The sequence below is a fragment of the Glycine soja genome, chromosome 2 (genome assembly GCF_004193775.1).
Source record: "Glycine soja cultivar W05 chromosome 2, ASM419377v2, whole genome shotgun sequence".
Lineage (NCBI taxonomy): Eukaryota > Viridiplantae > Streptophyta > Magnoliopsida > Fabales > Fabaceae > Glycine > Glycine soja.
Genome location: NC_041003.1, coordinates 49,083,917 through 49,101,786, shown reverse-complemented (window position 1 = coordinate 49,101,786; position 17,870 = coordinate 49,083,917). Strand labels below are relative to the sequence as shown.

Here is a 17,870-nt window from a genome sequence, read left to right as displayed (position 1 = left end):
TAAGTTAATTAAAATATCTTAACAAAATATTGAAATTTCAATTTTTTTTTAAATTTTTTTATCCAAACACTTTATTTAACTAAAAAATAATTAAAATCCTTTAAAGTTCAGGTAATGAACTAATTTACTTAAACTTATTTGTTAAAATAAATATTTATTTTAATAAAATAAGGAACTCTTTGTTTGTTAATATATTTGTCTATATTGCTTATGTTTTAAAAAATAATTTTATACTTGTTTTAATAAGTAAATCATATTTGTTTCTTAAAAAACACTTATATAAAAAAATGTTTTTGTAAAAATTATTTTTGTTAAGTTTAAACAAATCCACTGAATGTTAAGTCTAAGTTAACAGGGGATGCTTGGGAGTCTTGTTCCTTATACATTAGTTGTTCTTTCTATTTTTTCTTTTTTGGGGCATAAAAAAATTTATGGGTGACAAAATAAGTTGGACCGGTCATGTCAACTTGTTGTTTTGACCTCCTTTTTTATTAGACGGGGTAAGTTAGAATTTTCAACCAGATAATCCTCTTCATCCCACTTCGTTTTGACCCGCAAAACTATAAGATGATAAAAAAGGGTAACTGAACAACTCGTGAAACTATTTTTTATTAAGAAAAATTAATATTTATTTTGATATTTTATACAATTTGAATTTTTTAATTAGTTTATTTTCCATCTAAATAAATTATTATTCAAAATTTTAAAGTAATACATTTTATTTTCTTAATAAGTAGTTATTATTTAATATTTTAAAAGATAAAATTAATTAAAACATATTAAAGATAATTTAAATCTATATTTGGGTCAAAAAGTAATAGATTTTTAATTTGCCAAACATACTAAAATTTTTATAGGATGAAGTCTCAACATTTTTATATTTACGAGAATGGAAAATATATTTTAGTTTTTTATTTATTTAAACTACAACTAGCTTTCCATAAATTACAAATAATGCTCAACACCACTATTTGATAAGCATAATTTCTTTAATTATAAATAGAATATTTAGGATTTATTCGAAGCTTGAGGTTTGGCATATTCCCTTTATGCCATTTTTTATCTGTTTATTGAATCCTGTTCCTATGTTGGCTAATCGTGCAAGGAACATATTTTCTTGGCAACGATGTCGTGAAGAGTTTGGCTAGTAGACGGAAAAACGAAAAAGTTTGGAAAACCACGCCATCCAATAAGATTCAAACAAAAAATATTCGTGGGCCTTGGTGATTACCGATTATGCAAAATCTTCAATCAAACAAAAAAACAGCACCCTGCAAGAAAAAATGCTAATAATTAAAATAATATGTAACACGACAATAAAAAATCAGAGTGGCGCAGCGGAAGCGTGGTGGGCCCATAACCCACAGGTCCCTGGATCGAAACCAGGCTCTGATAAAAAGGAGAAGGCTTCCGGTGTTATTTTTTTTAAACTGTCATATCTTCATTTTTCTCTTATTTATTTCAAATCAATCATAGTCTTCCCATTAATTTCAAAAGAATGACATTTTTCACATTAGATATTTTATCGAGGCTTAAAATATATTTTTTTTGTTTTTGTAATTTATTATTTTTTTATTTTTTTCCTATAAGTTTTTTTATTTTAGTTCTTGTAAAATATGACTGTTATTTTCAGTATTTTTTAAAACACTTTCAACATTAAAAAAATATGTATTGAACAATGAAAAAACATCATTTAAAATATTTAAAATAATTATATTTTGTAAGGACTAATTAGAGGAATAAAAATGAAAAAATTAAATTAGAGGAAAAAAATATGTTTAAACCTTTTATGAATTAACTCTTGTTGAAGAAATTTTATCAATTAACTTCCTTCCCCCTCCCCTTTTCTTTTCTCCTGTTTCATAATTCATAAATTAAAATATAAGTTTTTCTTACATTTTAAAAAAAATTGCATAATGTTTTATTTCACATCACGTGGATCATAGCAAACACAATATTAAGATAGATTTCAAAATATTTACATATTCTTTTACCAATGGCGGTGCTCACCAAGTCCAATAAGAACAATATGTTTTTTATATCGCACACTAAGGTAGGAAAATCAATTATCCAACTGTGATTAGATGTGATGGAGGTGTCATTGATTGTGATTCATTTTGAGTAGCATGGCCCCTAGGTGTTAGTCTAAGCTTCTCAATTGTTGGGATTAAAGCCACATTCCGATCTATTTGATTCTAGGTTAATTCCATATTAGTTATCTCCAAGTCGGTTATTTCTTCATAGAAGTTGCCCATTTACAATATAGTTAGATCATTTTTTAGACAGCATCCTGATTTATTTGTTGCTAGGTTGCTTCCAAAACAAGTTTTGACCACATAAAAAATAGACACACATCGCAATGATCACAACATGTTAGACATAAACACAATGAAATGAAAAAGAGTGACCGTTATAGTAGTGTGCGTGAAGGAAAACTGTGTTCATATGAGCATTGAAAGGAGGATGAAGAGAAAAGGATTAGGGGGGCCTCCCTCATACTTCTTTATATATACTACTGCCATGTTACTCTACTTCTTCCCCCCATTTCCCTCTTTAATTCTTTCTATATGATCTTATTCTCACGCTGCAGCTTCAATATTATATTCTAAGATATTTAAAAATGATTTAGTACACAATTTATATCCCTTTTTTACTCTTAATTTTTGTATTTATTAATAATGATAATATATTAGTTAAATTTATTAATATTACAAAATATTATATATATATATATATATATATATATATATATATATATATATATATATATATATATATATTACTACATGAACATTTTATTATTTTTATCATTCCTTAAAAATAAGGGTGTTTTCTGATATAGTTTTAATTATTGTATTTATTCAATATAATATATATTAAATTTTATAATATTATTAAGTATAGTATATTCATAAACAAAATATATATTTATTAAATATATGAATTTTTTTATATAAATTTATGTATATTAAAAACATAGTTTAATTAAAAAGTAATTATTACTAAATTTAATGGATATATATGGAAAATAATATTTTTATTTTTATTATTGGAGATGGGCACTTCCTATATTCACATTTGTAGAGCCAACTCCTGCACATAAAACAAATGAAGTAATTAAGTAGAAAAATTGTTAGGTTCCGTTAGCTTTTATACTCATCCGCAAGATTCACCCAACAACCATAAAAATGGTGCAGAGGATCTGGATCCCTGTAAGTTGTGTGTACGTACGTACCTGTGCGTCGTAGGCGAGTTTATACGTCTTATTTGTAAATATATAAGTAGTTGACAAAAATTTGAAAACGAATTGAGATAAACTCACACTACACATCTTATTTTACCCATGAAACTGAATTTGCCTTAGAAAAATACTTGTCATAACAACTCTTACATTATCTGACACAAAAGGAAGATGCCTTTAATTATATATATTGCTTTTCGAAATGGTAAAAAATTGACTACTATATATTTGAAGAATCTTTTAGCCTTACTTTATAGTTTACCTTGCTAATACAACAAGCAGTACCACACACAAACTGGGCTGAAAACTGCCATTTTAATTTTGAATGGAAAACAAAAAATATGAAAATGGCCACTGTAGTGAGCTTGTACATAGAAATAATGGACATTTATTTGCTGCATTTCCACTGCTGCATCCTTCATCTCACGTTACATTTTGAAAAATCCATTTTGGATTCTAAATTTATATTATGGAATGAATTTTTCGAAATACAATATGTGTATGATGCTGCAATACTGGAAAGACAAGATACAATAGCCAAAATAATGATTTCACGTGTGCATTTAATTTATTTTATTTTAGAATAATTATTTTTAAACAATTATCTCTTAAAATTAATTTCTAAACTAAACATGCGTTTAACATTGTATATGTTTAGTGCATACCCAAACATATTATATTATTCGACGTAACGTTAACGCTGTCACGTTTTTTTAAAATCAATTTTCAGTGTTTGATTTTGTGGTGATTTAAGAAAATTATGGTCTCTCATCACGTTTTTAAGGCTACCATAATTTTTTCTACACGATTTACCACGTTTCCAAACACCACTTCATTTAACATAAATTTTGTAGTGCATCTCTGAATATATATACAAGCACTACAATAAAAATCACTTATTTATAAGGACAAAAATTATCACTAGATATTAAAAATGCTTAGATAAATATATTAAAAACTTTGTCCTGCATATATTTTGGCCATCAACTTTGAGGGAATGTATGATGATGAATTATATAGGCTGTCAATAGAAGTTTTACCCACAAATTTATTTTCACTTACAACTATATTTGATTGTCACTATATATGATTCTTACAATTTACAATGTGTAGGTAAAAGTCATTAACTTATATTTATAATTTTTAACTATAAGTAAAAATATTAATTTGTACTTATAAATTTTAATAATAAGTAAAAGTCATATAATAAAAAACTTACATTGCTCGTTATCTATTGAGATGGTTTATTGTTTATAAATTATTAGTAATATTATTATAAAACAAAATTCCCTTTTGATATTTCCAAGTACATTGCTTTTCTTTTAATCATAATTAAAATTTTCTATTGCCTTTGACAAACCAAAGAGATCTCCATTCATTTTTTAAACATTGAATCTTCCAATAATATTGTATTTTTCCAAAAGCTTTAGATCTTTTTTCATTAGAGCGTTGACAAAGTTTGTCTCAATAACTAGGTGAAAAAAACTAAGATAAAGAGGAAAATGAATAGCGCCAGCAAACCCAATATCATCATGATATGGCCCTTTGTACTAGCCTTCTTCATGACCATTGTCACTTATTTCTGATATCATAAACAATAAGACACACTTCAACTTTCACATTCAGCATTAAAAAATTTTCTCCATATATTATTACTAATTAATCACAACAATCAGCCAAATAGATCATACATTTTAATGCAATAATGAAAACTCGAAGCAGAAACTCACTTGGACAAAATCTAGCTAGACGATTAGATGTATTGTCCATCTCATTACCCAGTTCATCAATAATCTTTTCCTGAAACATCAAGGCTTTGACAATTTTAGAATGAGAAATTTCCCACGGAAACAAAATCAGCATGAGAACACAACTACTATTGAAGACACTCAAAGGAAGCTACACCTGCATTTTAGAAATTATGTTACTGTTTAAGAAGCTTTTGTTTAGGAGAATCATACCAAGTCATAGGTTTTAACCTTATAATCAAATGTAATGCATTCTCATTTGGCAACCATGATAAATGTATACTACCAGGAGGTGGAGGAGGCAAAAGAGGTGGTGGTAATGATGTAGGCACAGTAGTGGCAGGCTTTGGAGGCATAGTGTATCATTTTATCATGGATGGAATTTCTGCATCTGAACAAGGTTCCTTTTCTGGCAAAGACGATTTCCGGTGGCAGTGCTATTTTCTTTTTCTCTTCTCCTTTTCTTCTTCCCTTTCCTTCTTTTGCATGTTGCAGGTGGTCATCATCGGGTCTTCTTTCCCACAATTCAAACCACCACCATCACACACATGACCATGGGGCCGGAACCGTGTCATTGTTTCTGATTTAGGTCAACACACAAAAGGGGATTTTGATTTAGAATGGTGGTGCTGATGTGAGTGTCATTGCGGCTATTAGGACCAAACAAGAAGAAGGAAACGGAGAAGAGAGGAAAAGAAAATGTTTGTAGATAAGCCGTGACCTTGAATTTAAATAATGTGGGACCTTGCGGCTACCAAAATTGTATCCATTGCTTAGTTTTGGTTTTTTTTTTTTTTTTATCTTTCTTTTTGATTTACCACTTAAGGTATTTATCTAGCCTTGTGTGATACAGATGCTACTGAAAATCAATTTACTATAACAAAAGTACGTAGTCTTCTCTACTCCAAAATTTAGAGTTTAATCGATACAATATACGAGTGAGCATTATATTCAATGGTAAGATAAAGAAATTAGAGTTTGTCAGGAAAAAGTCCAATAGTGCTAATCTTATTAAAACACAATGGCTTAATCTCGTTGTAAAACAATTAAATCTAACAGAAGTCAAGTCCCTGGCAGAGATTAATTAGAAGGTATATATACATGACTAATTGGGGTCATATTTTTTCTAATTCCGTGTGAGCATAGTCGTCTCACAGCAAATTGAAATCCTTTTAGTTGGGGTAATAATTGGATTCCTTGTATCATTATTATATATATGTTACTTTTGAAGGCTCCTAATTTACTTAGCATTGCACTTTTCAGAAGTATTGTCGTTCCGGTTCATATTCCTAAATCATTTTTTTAATTATGTTTTGGGCTTATATAAATGTGTATGTGCATGCATGGCAAATAGATGTCCACAGTCCACCAATTGTTCCACATTTAAGCTCCACATAGTGCTATATTTTAGGACAGAAGTTGATGTTCATATATAGATGAATATGATCGCATTTCCCTTTTTGCTTGGTTTTGGTTTACTACTATATGGTATGGTCCCCCCTTTGCACTTATTCTTAATGGTTACCATTGAATTTAATTGTACATAAAGACATTATTCAATACAGTTTGAGGCAGGTGAAGGGTTCCTAAAAAAAGTTGCATGTTAATGAAAGACCTCAAAATTTATCACGATGGCTTTGTGCGATTTAATTCTATTTTTTCCCCATGTTAATTTCCTGATCCCGTAGCATTTACAGCTTCTGTTTCAGTAGGTGATCTAAATACCTAGAAACTTTTATTAGGGCAAGCTTTCACTAATCTAAGAACAGATTGCTGAACTTATCTTCTGATTATTGTCGATTTTAGATCCTTTAATTGGAGCTAGCTAGGTTTTATTGCTTTTGGTTACATCAGTTCAAATCAAAAGATTTTTTTTGGTGAACAGTTCAAATCAAAAGATGAAGCTTTTGGTTATGAATAATAATGGGGAAAAAAATCATTGCAACCCTTGTTGGTAAAGAGTCGTATGCCAGAAAGCAAAATGAGCAAATGTTATCTTTAATTTAATTTAGTTTTTGAATTGATACTTGTAAAAGAAGAAATAAAATAAATTAATGAGGTAAAATGAGTTTTTTTTTATAAAATTAAAATTACTTATACTTCAACTTCTTTAAAAAACATTCTTATTTATTTTCTTTTAATGCTTATAAACTTAGAAATTCAGCATTTCTGTCTCAAAAAACTTGTAGCAAGATATTACATTAATTGAAAGCTCTTATAAGTTAAAAATTAACTTAAACGGGATGTTTCTTATCTTGTGAATGTATTTAATTATTTAAGGGGTGTATTGGATTAAGATTTTAAAAGATTTTTTTTTTTTATCAAAAAGGCTTGTGGTATTTAATTAAGATTTTTAAATGATATAAATAAATTTTGTGGTATTCAATTAAGACTTTAAAGATTTTTTAAAGAAAATAAAAAAAAATTAGTAATATTTAATTAAGATTTTTTACAACTTATAAAAAGTCTTTTGATATTAAAAATATACAAATTTTAATGGATTGTTTTTTAAGAAAATTTTTGATGGATTTCATGAAACTTTTTAGTATAAAACATCTATCAAACAATCTCATCCAAACTCTTAAGATTTTGTTAGACTCTTTTCTTTTTTATTCTATTGTTTACCATACTTTTTTTTTCTTATCATACATATACTTAATATTCTTCAAGATTCATGTGTCATCTATGTTTCTCTTATTCTTTTAGAATAAAAAATGTTAAATATATTCATTCCCTCGGTATTTTTCTGCTTGTTTTCTAAATTAAATTAATATTTGTCTAATGTGATAAGGTTAATCATAATATTTCTCTTATTCTTCTAGACTATCATAAAAATCTTATAAAAAAATCTAATAAGTCTGATATAATTTTAAAAATATACAAAACATTTTTATGCTAAAATAATCTTTTAAAATTTTAATCCAATACATCCCATAAATTATATTTTTCTTCACTTTAGAGAAACCTTTAAATTTTATCATTGGATAAGTATTACAATTCAAAAAGAAGATAGAGATTTTACTAAGTTCTTTCAAAGTTTGACTATTAGAGAAACACAAAGGAAAGAGATTCAACAACAATAAAGAACAAACTAATTTAAGAGTAATTAACATGTAGCAAAGGTACATACAAAGATTAACGCAAGTGACTTAGTTAAATTGGCAATAGCAGGGTATTAGTCAAATCACATATTTACTTTTTATTTAATTTCTGACATATTATTAATATTTTTTGGAAGTAATCACAATCGAACATCATCTCTTTGTTTATTTTAGTTTAGTTGGAAGAGAAAGATTTTGAGGAGAATGAAGGAGGAGAAAACTTGAGAGCCATACTTATATATATAGACTATAGTTGTATAGAAATAGAAGTGAGAGAAAAAAAAAAGTAAACGGTAATGGAGTTCACGAAAACATCTCCCCCTCTCCTTAGAAACGATTTCATTTTTATTTTGGTCATTAACCATAGTCCCAAAATGACGTGCTTAGCAAAATGTAACTTCAAATTTCGACATATCACATGTTTAATAGTATATCATATTATTTCCAAATAGTTTAATTTTGATTTTGGACTATAAGTTTTAAATAGAATATATACTCTGGGATCTGTGATTTTTATTACAACATCAACTTTGATTGAACTTTTAATTTTCCTGATTGTAAGATTGGCTTTTTATTTGTTCCTTGTCTTTGGAACTTGTACAGAGTGAGTCCTTTTTTCCTTTTAATTTTAATAATCTTTGAAGGATCAGCATAATAACACACTAATCTTCACAAGACTAAAAAGAGGGTTGCTATTTTTTCCTCCTCTTTTTCTCAACCTTCTAGTAATGTTAGAAATATATTTTTTGTTTAATAAGAGTACAAAAAAAATCATTTAATCAAACAGAAAAAAAAATCCTTCTATTTTTTTGTATAACTCAGGAATAAAAATATGTAGATGATGGAAAATTATAATTTAAAATGTGATATACTACATATAATATTCCACTATCCAACAAAAAAAAACTTATAATATTCCACCTAAGCACCATTAAATACATTGGTATATTAATGAACATTTAAGTAAAGGCCCAAAATTTAGAAGAAGAAAAAATTGATGTCTCATCAAATCATTTTAGTGAGTTTATTATCATTCAAAAAGTTTAAAGAAGTATTATATATATCATACACAAAATTAGGTACACGCTTAATTAAACAGAATATAACTGAGGTAGATGGGAAGGAGACAAAGTAGATATAAGCTGTCCATATAAAATAGTTGTCATAATTTATACTTGACTGGTTTCATAAAGGAGTGATCCTCCATTTTGGTTGGCATAATAAAGTGCAACCTTAGAGAGAACACTTAATGAAATCCTATAGTGAGGAACTTTAGATAATGATATTAAAGATGAGTGACTCCCTAACGGTCATTTTTGGATTGGCATATTCGACAAAGTCATCATTTCTTTTCCTAACTATGGCCTTTGAATAACAATGAAGGAAAAGTAACCTTGCCATATTGGAAAATTTCTGTGAAGGTAGAACTCAGGATCAATTTGGTTTCTGCTGGGCCAATTTTTCAATGGAAAATTTCCTAAATTGATTTTAAGCCGCTTCTGGAGGGTCTAATATTACATGCATTGGATCATTGGCTAACATTTTTGCATGCTTAGAGACAGATTTGAAAAAAAAAAACAGATGCATGAATTTTGCAATTCTGTAAATGTGGGTTTGGTTAGATCAAATATTTAGGAGTGGAAGATGAGTTTCTTTTCATGTTGCACGTCACAAGAGAAGATAGACAAGAGCCCATTGAAAAGGAGCAGTAAGAACTACCATCACGCAAAAGCTCTGCCATCGTTAGCCAGCTTGTGTTTTAAATCTGGTATTTTTCCTAGCTCCAATGCTAATTTTCTCATTGTGTCGATTTTCAGGCCAACATTTTTTAATTTAATGTCTCATATCTAGAATTTAATGTTGTTTCCGCTACAAATTATTTTCCTCTAGCACAATCTTATTTGTCTCAACATGAGATCCTAAAATTGAAATCTATGAAAGGTTTGCACCATCACAATAGGCTTCATCAACTTTGTTAGTGTTGCATCAATTATTATCAAGCCACAACGATGTGAAATGCCGCAGTACATACAAATCCTGTGCATCTCTTTAGGCTCCCTTCTTAGTTCAATACTTAGCTGTTCTTAGCTTCTTGATAACATGTTTAGAAGCAATTTGTGCCACCAAGTTCTTACAGATTATGTATCAATGAGGTCTTCACAATTGACAACAAGATTCAAACTCACATCCTTATGAGATATGAGTCTTATCCTTACCCATTAGGGTATCATAAACCTAAGGATCTCTTGCTCTCTACCTCAATATTTGCGTCTCAATTGTCAACCTCTAGAGTTTGGACAATAGATTGCTAAGCTAAAAGTGCAAAGTGGTCTTATAGAGCCCTATATAGTGAGTGGATTTCAGGCTTCTCAGACATTTTCCTCTCTCAATGATGAATACCAATGCTTAAAACTTGAACAATTTTATCTTGTAGGTACCAGCAAACGGAGGTACATAGAAGAAGAAATAGCAAAAATTGGGAAAGGGAATATTACCTCTCAGACTTTTTCTTATCACGAGCTATGTGTTGCAACTCGGAACTTTCACCCTGACAATATGATTGGGGAAGGAGGCTTTGGAAGGGTATACAAAGGACGCCTCAAAAACATAAATCAGGTATAAGTTCAACTCACATCTAATTGATTATTATGCTAAGAATAAACTTCTAAATGCTGTGTTACTTTCATGCAGGTTGTTGCTGTGAAGAAACTTAATAGGAATGGATTCCAAGGAAACAGGGAATTTCTTGTAGAGGTTTTGATTTTGAGTCTCTTGCATCACCCTAACCTTGTCAATTTGGTAGGGTATTGCGCAGACGGTGAGCAAAGGATTTTGGTATACGAGTACATGGCGAATGGCTCTTTAGAAGATCACCTTCTTGGTAAGTAAATGCTTCTTACACCATGTCTTCTAATGCAATACATCACGGATAAAAATGAGAGTAACATCCAATTTGAGTATCAAACTTGAATAAATGCAATAAACTAAGTGTAGTCTGTGGTGGCAGTGTGACCATATGAGTTCATTGGATCATCATGGTTATTACTTATTAGTTACAACATAAGTAAAACTTGCATACAGATGGTTTTAAGTAGATTATGTGTTATCTTTCCATTTGTGTGAGAAACCAAATATCTCTGCAAGACTGGCACCATGGAAGTTCCCCTTTTCAAAACATTACCCTAGTGTTTTTTAGTTTTTGTTTTTGTGATAAGCATGTTAAATGTTATCTGACCAACAACAAAAGAAAAATGATTGTCAGAACTACCTCCGGACAGAAAGCCTTTGGATTGGCGTACAAGAATGAACATTGCAGCAGGTGCAGCTAAAGGACTTGAATATTTACATGAAGTCGCAAATCCGCCTGTGATATACCGTGATTTCAAAGCATCAAACATACTATTAGATGAAAACTTCAATCCAAAGCTCTCTGATTTTGGACTTGCAAAGCTTGGTCCAACTGGTGATAAAACTCATGTATCTACCAGGGTGATGGGAACTTATGGATATTGTGCGCCTGAGTATGCCTCAACAGGTCAATTGACTACAAAATCAGATATATATAGCTTTGGAGTAGTGTTTCTAGAGATGATCACAGGAAGAAGAGCAATTGATCAGTCAAGACCATCTGAAGAGCAAAACTTAGTCACTTGGGTATGTCATGAATCTTTTATTATGTGCCTAAAATCATATTTCTCTGGCATAAAATTTCTGGATTTATAATCTAATCCAAGGGTAAAATGTGTCACAAGTCCCTTAATTTTTGTTGGAGGTTTTAATCCCTATATTTTAAAAAAAATAATTTTGATCATCGTATTTTATATAATTGGTGAATTTCGTCTTTGACTCTAGTATCATATGTTCCATAAAGAGAGATGATTATAAAAAATACAAAGATCAAAATCATGATTTTTAAAATATAGATAAGACTAACTTTGAACGAAAATTGAGGGAACTAAAACACATTATTCTACCCTCTAATCAATATGAAAACTAGCCCAAAAATTTAAGCTTAGACCAATAATATGCACAAATGTTCAGCAATTGACATTCATAATGTTTCTTCTTTTCAGGCACAACCCCTATTCAAAGACAGAAGGAAATTTTCATCAATGGCTGATCCATTGCTGAAAGGGAACTACCCAACAAAGGGTCTACACCAAGCCCTAGCAGTTGCAGCAATGTGTATTCAGGAGGAAGCTGATACCAGACCTTTGATTAGTGACGTAGTTACAGCTCTTGATGTTTTAGCAAAGAGGCATATACAAGTGGGAAGACAACAACGTTCAAAAGATTCTTTTTTCGAGCATGGGGAATGCAGTTGACAAAACGAACCTGAAAACAGTTGAGGATTACACAAAAGGACAATGAATGAAAAAGCAGCTGCTAATGAAGTTTGAGAATCATTCTATAAAATTTCATCATGATGGCACTTGGTATCATTATGAAAATCAAAAGAATTACATACTTTTGTATGTTCAAGATTTATTGATTAGTAGTATTAGATATTGATAATAGAATGACAAGATTGTTACCAGATTCATAATTGCCTACTCTTTGAGATTCTCTAATCAATACTGTTACATGGGGCAATACACTTGTAATGTCTGAAAATTCACCCATTTCAGGATACAGTGTAATGAAGGGTTGAATGAAGATGGCGTAGGGCTCTATGATGCTCTGATAATTATATAGATTGTATTTAGATAATTTAATATTAAAAAATAAATTTCAGTAAATTTTTAATTATTTTGTTTGTTTTATTTACTATCCATCAAATAATATATAATATAAAAAACTATCCTATAACTTGATTTGTGTTGTTCTTTTATTTTATCTATGAGAAGATGGAAGTTTACAACAACTTATTCTTATTTATTGTTCTTATATCCATTAAAATAAGTGAAAAATAATTGTTACAATAAAGTGGTACAATTAAAAAAACATAAATGAGTTTTATAAGTTTTCCTACATTCAGTAAAAAAAAAAAAAAGTTTTCCTACGAATATGTATTTTTATTTTAAAATTCTTAACATTGAGACAATGAAAAATATATTGAAAATATAACAATTTATTTTAACTTAACTTTTGATGAAATAATTTATTGAAAAACACAATCAATTCTTTCAATTAAATTTTATTAAAAATATGCAAAAATAAACATTACATAAGCAAAACAACATTGAAAATAAATAATATAGATTACACAACAGTTTAGGAATAGGCTACATAATTCAATATTTTTCTCAAATTATGTTATATAGTACCTTATAATCTTTATATTATTTATCCGTCAACTCAGATGTATTTATAAATTTATAAATAGGACCTTCTTTTTCACAGTACTTCAAGTCTTTTACTTTTCATGCATTTTATCATCATATTTTTTAGTTTCTAAACATTTTATTGATTCATTAAATGTATTCTGTCCCAAAAACAAAAACAGTTTAAATAATACTTAATTCAACAATTTATGTTATTTTTTAATTCCTGTGTATTTTACTGATTCATTAAATGTGAACAAAAGTGTTGATGTGTCTCTAAAACATGACTTTTTTTTCAAAACAATGTTGTTTTGTTAGAAATATTATGATAAAATGTGAAAAAAAAAACATGAATAGTAAGATGTGTGAAAAAACAAGATAATAAAATGCTAAAAAAATTTGGGTGATAAAATTTATGAAACAATGATAGTTTGAGTGATAAATTATGTAATTAAGCTTTAAAAAATCAAACAACTTTATTTGTTTTAGAAAAAAATTAAATGGTAAGTAAATATGTTATAATTAAACTTATTTTTTTAGAGTTACATGATTAAGAATCAATGAAGATGCTAAAATGGGCTAACCTAACCCAATTTATCATCAGTTTGCCCAAAAAATGCATCAAGTTGAGTTGGATTGATTTTGAGATGAATTCAAAACCACATCCTAATTCAATTTTTACTATGAGTTGCTGGTTAAATTGATCCGTTAAAATTAAATAATAATAATAATAATAATAATAATAATAATAAAATATTATAAAAAGTAGATGATAATGTTACAATCATAAGAATGATATCTCACAAAATTAACTTGAAATAATTGCTCTCCGATAAATTATGTAAATACAATCAAATCCATTTTTTTTTCTTTTTAGACTTCTAATTCCCATTTTGAGTTAAATAAATATAGAATAAAACAACAAAAAAACATCATAAAATTTATAATATTCTGCAAAGTATTATATCGAACAAAACAAAATTTAACTATTAATACAAAAACATTTAACAAAAGCAATCTTAAGTCTTAACCCAATAGCTCAACCTAATCTAGCCCTCCTCACTAACTCATTGGCTGATGAGTTATTTAGGTTGGATTATGTGGATTGAATGTGTGTTTGTAAAATTGTCGAAGGCAACGTGCAACGTAAAAGCAATTCGTAGGTTGCTTTGAAATTTTTGCATCAGAACACTAAATTTTTCCGTTAAACGTGATTTCAGTGTGTTTTTAAACACATCCTGAAAAGGCTAAATTATGTAACCTAATATGTTTTGGTGGATTAATATTAAATGGGTTAACTTGAACTTTTAACTCACTTTGACATATTTAAAGTTAAGTGTACTTATACAGCAAAAAAGGAAACAATAATGTATTTTTATAAAACTTATCTAAAAAGTATTAATTAAAGAATTAAGCAAGTTCAAACAAAATAATTGTTATTCTAAAGAAAAACAAAATAATAATAGCTAAAAAGTAAAAAGTTCGATCACTATTATATTTTAAAATTATAAAGTTCATGATATTTTAATTTACAATTATTGTTTAAGAGCTGTAAAACATTTTTGTAATAAAAAAGAGAGTTATAAAAGTTAAAATTTAAAATAATGATTCTAAATAAATAATCTAAGTTTTAGAAAATTTATTAATATATTATATATTCTGATTTATTATTAAATGATATAAGTAAACTCTTTTACATGAACAATGCATACCATATTTTTTCATAAAATCATTATTGATATTTTAATTTAAACTTAAATTGTTGATTATGAAAATGGATTTTTATAATTTAACTTATTTTAATTACTTTTAAAGGAATAATTGATTCCAAATTTTCAAAATGTTTTAATTTTCTTTCTATAATAGTTATTTTCTATCTAATTATTTGAAAATTACTTAAGTTAAACTTGACTGTGATTTTAATTGATAAGAAGATTCACTTATTATTCATTTATTGTCATATTGAATATTTTTCATCTTTATATTAATAAAAGTGAAGAAATCTTGGAAGAAATTCTTATATATTTGAGCATAATTTTTTAGATTTTTTTATTTTTTAAATAAAAATAATTTAATTATTTTAAATCAGAATATGCACTTATTCTAATTACATTAATTACAATATTTATAATTACATATTATTTTTCCTTCAAGACTTCTTTATTTTTATTAATATGAATTTTTTTTAATCATATATAAAGATGGAAAAAAGTACTTTACGTTTTTTCTCCCCTGTTCTTTTAATACCCCTTCTAGTTAGAGTATTTGGGTATCAGTATCACTTAATCTAATCATATACTAATATGTTTGTCTTATTTTATATCTTAGTGAATCTTAAGAAGTGATATATTTAGTAGGGATGTTTGGAATCGAATTGGACCCAACTAACACCGAAAATGATCCCAAAAATTCGGAATCGAATTGGACCCAACTAACACCAAAAATGATCCCAAAAAAATTGGAGAAAAATTTATGATCATTAGTTTGATTTGTTTGTTTTTTTAAATCGCACGATTTGGTTCAGTTTGCAGTTTGATATGCGAAAATTGAATCAAACCAAATGGAATTGATCTAGTAATTTTTTTTTATAATTTGCTTAATATGGTATGATATATTTTATAAATTATATTTATTTTTTAAATGCAAGTGATTGTATTTTATTGCAATTGGTGATGCTTTATTTTATACAAGAATCAATTATTGGCAATTGATGATTTTGTGTTATGTTGTTATTGTTGGAGATATATTTTTTCAAGTTTCTATGGTTTTATATTATTGTTGCAATTAGTGTTTTGGTGTTGGATAATTTCTAAGTTTTCATGGTTGAAAGCAAATGTTATGAATGTTGTTTTACTTTTTTTTTTTAAAGTTTAGACATTGAAACTAGAAAGCAAGTATTATGCACTATTTTTATTTTTAAGTTAGATGATTATTATTCAACTTGAAAATAATTATTGTTTCACTTTAAGTTTAATTGTTGAAACTTTTGTTATCCATTTATGTTATTGATTGTTGAACTGGTTATTATACAAGTTTTGTTTGATTGATAATTGTATCATTGGATTTTTATTGGGTTGACCATCCTAAGACTCATTGACTTGGATGTCAAATGACTCATCTCAAATACGATGTTGGTATATAACCCATAGTAGACCTAGAAAGGATGACATATTACACTTTCACACTTGAATCCTTTTGGATTAGGTATGCTTTCTCTAAGACATGACTTAGTTACAAGAACATTTTGTTGTCCACCGCGGAACTTGATGAAACTCATCCAAACGCCCTTGTGTCTTGTTTAGATAGGAGCTTATAGCAAAATGTAAACTCAAAATAGTGCTATGGTACTCATGGATATTGATCTCGTATAGGTGGTGTAATTCATTGAATATTGAATCCAACCAATTTGCAATTTTCTCCAATAATAGGCATGAAGACATAAAATTGATTAGGTCTAACATAGAAGCCACACAAATAGAGGTGTAAGAGTCTTCGACAGAGCCTTTATACATGGTTGGTATCAACACTAATATTAAAATTGTCATTTGTACATGGTTGGAATTGACACAAACAACACGATCAACACGAATATTGAAGCCACCATTTATACATGGTTAATATCGACATGATTGACACAGATATTAAAACTATCGTTTATACATGATCAGAATCGACAAGACTATTAAAGTAGTCATTTATACATGGTCGGCATCGACATGACTATTAAAGTCGTTATTTATACATGATTAATATCAACACGAACGACATGACTATTAAAATTGTCATTTATACATGATTGGTATCTATGGTTCTACATGAACATAATTAACACAATTACTAAAACCACCATTTATACATGGCTGATATCGACACCGTCCACACAACTAAAGTTGTTCGTGGTACCGAGAGTACACATGGTCAACATCGACACGACTGAAACCGTCCATGGTATCGATAGTACACATGATCGACATCGACAAGATTAAAGTTGTCCATGGTATCAAGAGTACACATGGTTAACCTCAACACAATTAAATCTATCCATGATATAAACATTACTTTTGAACATTGGCCAGTTATTGAATTAACGATGAACTTATAACTTGGGGAATTTTAAACAAGTTGAATTTCTTCCAATGGAAAATGGGGTTGTGTACTTCTGTGCTTATACACTCAAGGTAGTGGGGTTGTGTACTTCTTCGGTTGAATGTCAACCGACCTTACTACTTCAAGTCTCTTTATGCTCATGCACTCGAGGTTAGTAAGTTATGTATCTATCTAGTAGAATGTCAACTGTCCTGGCTTTCAAGTCTCTTTGTACTTACACACTTGAAGTTGATGGGTTGTGTATCATTAAATTTTTATTAGATCAACCAATTTAAAGTCTATTAACTTGAATGCTGAATGACTCATCCAAATATGACATTATGTAACCTATATTAGACCTATACCATACCAAATTGTACCGCAACCATCCTTATGTTATGCTTCCGCCCCCGAGAGTGGCATCCTAGCC

General features: G+C 28.5%; 1 protein-coding gene and 1 non-coding gene across 2 annotated transcripts; both read left to right on the top strand.

The window, feature by feature from the left end:
• The first annotated feature begins 1,323 nt into the window (after nt 1-1,323).
• Nucleotides 1,324-1,395, top strand: TRNAM-CAU. Its single transcript has one exon. It is a non-coding gene; the product is annotated as a tRNA-Met (tRNA).
• A 7,929-nt stretch (nt 1,396-9,324) lies between these two features.
• On the top strand, nt 9,325-12,778 carry LOC114402141 (probable serine/threonine-protein kinase PBL23). Its single transcript, XM_028364661.1, has 5 exons — nt 9,325-9,858; nt 10,525-10,706; nt 10,782-10,971; nt 11,353-11,744; nt 12,164-12,778. Exons 1-5 carry the CDS (start codon nt 9,735-9,737, stop codon nt 12,413-12,415), a joined length of 1,140 nt encoding a protein of 379 aa, XP_028220462.1. The 5' UTR covers nt 9,325-9,734; the 3' UTR covers nt 12,416-12,778.
• Nucleotides 12,779-17,870: the final 5,092 nt, after the last annotated feature.

Excerpts from the sequence above, each read along its gene's own strand:
- LOC114402141 (XM_028364661.1), top strand. The coding sequence starts at position 9,735 with ATGAGTTTCTTTTCATGTTGCACGTCACAAGAGAAGATAGACAAGAGC. Across the intron at positions 10,707-10,781 it reads GCCTCAAAAACATAAATCAG|GTTGTTGCTGTGAAGAAACT; the intron begins GTATAAGTTCAA and ends ACTTTCATGCAG. Across the intron at positions 11,745-12,163 it reads AGCAAAACTTAGTCACTTGG|GCACAACCCCTATTCAAAGA; the intron begins GTATGTCATGAA and ends TCTTCTTTTCAG.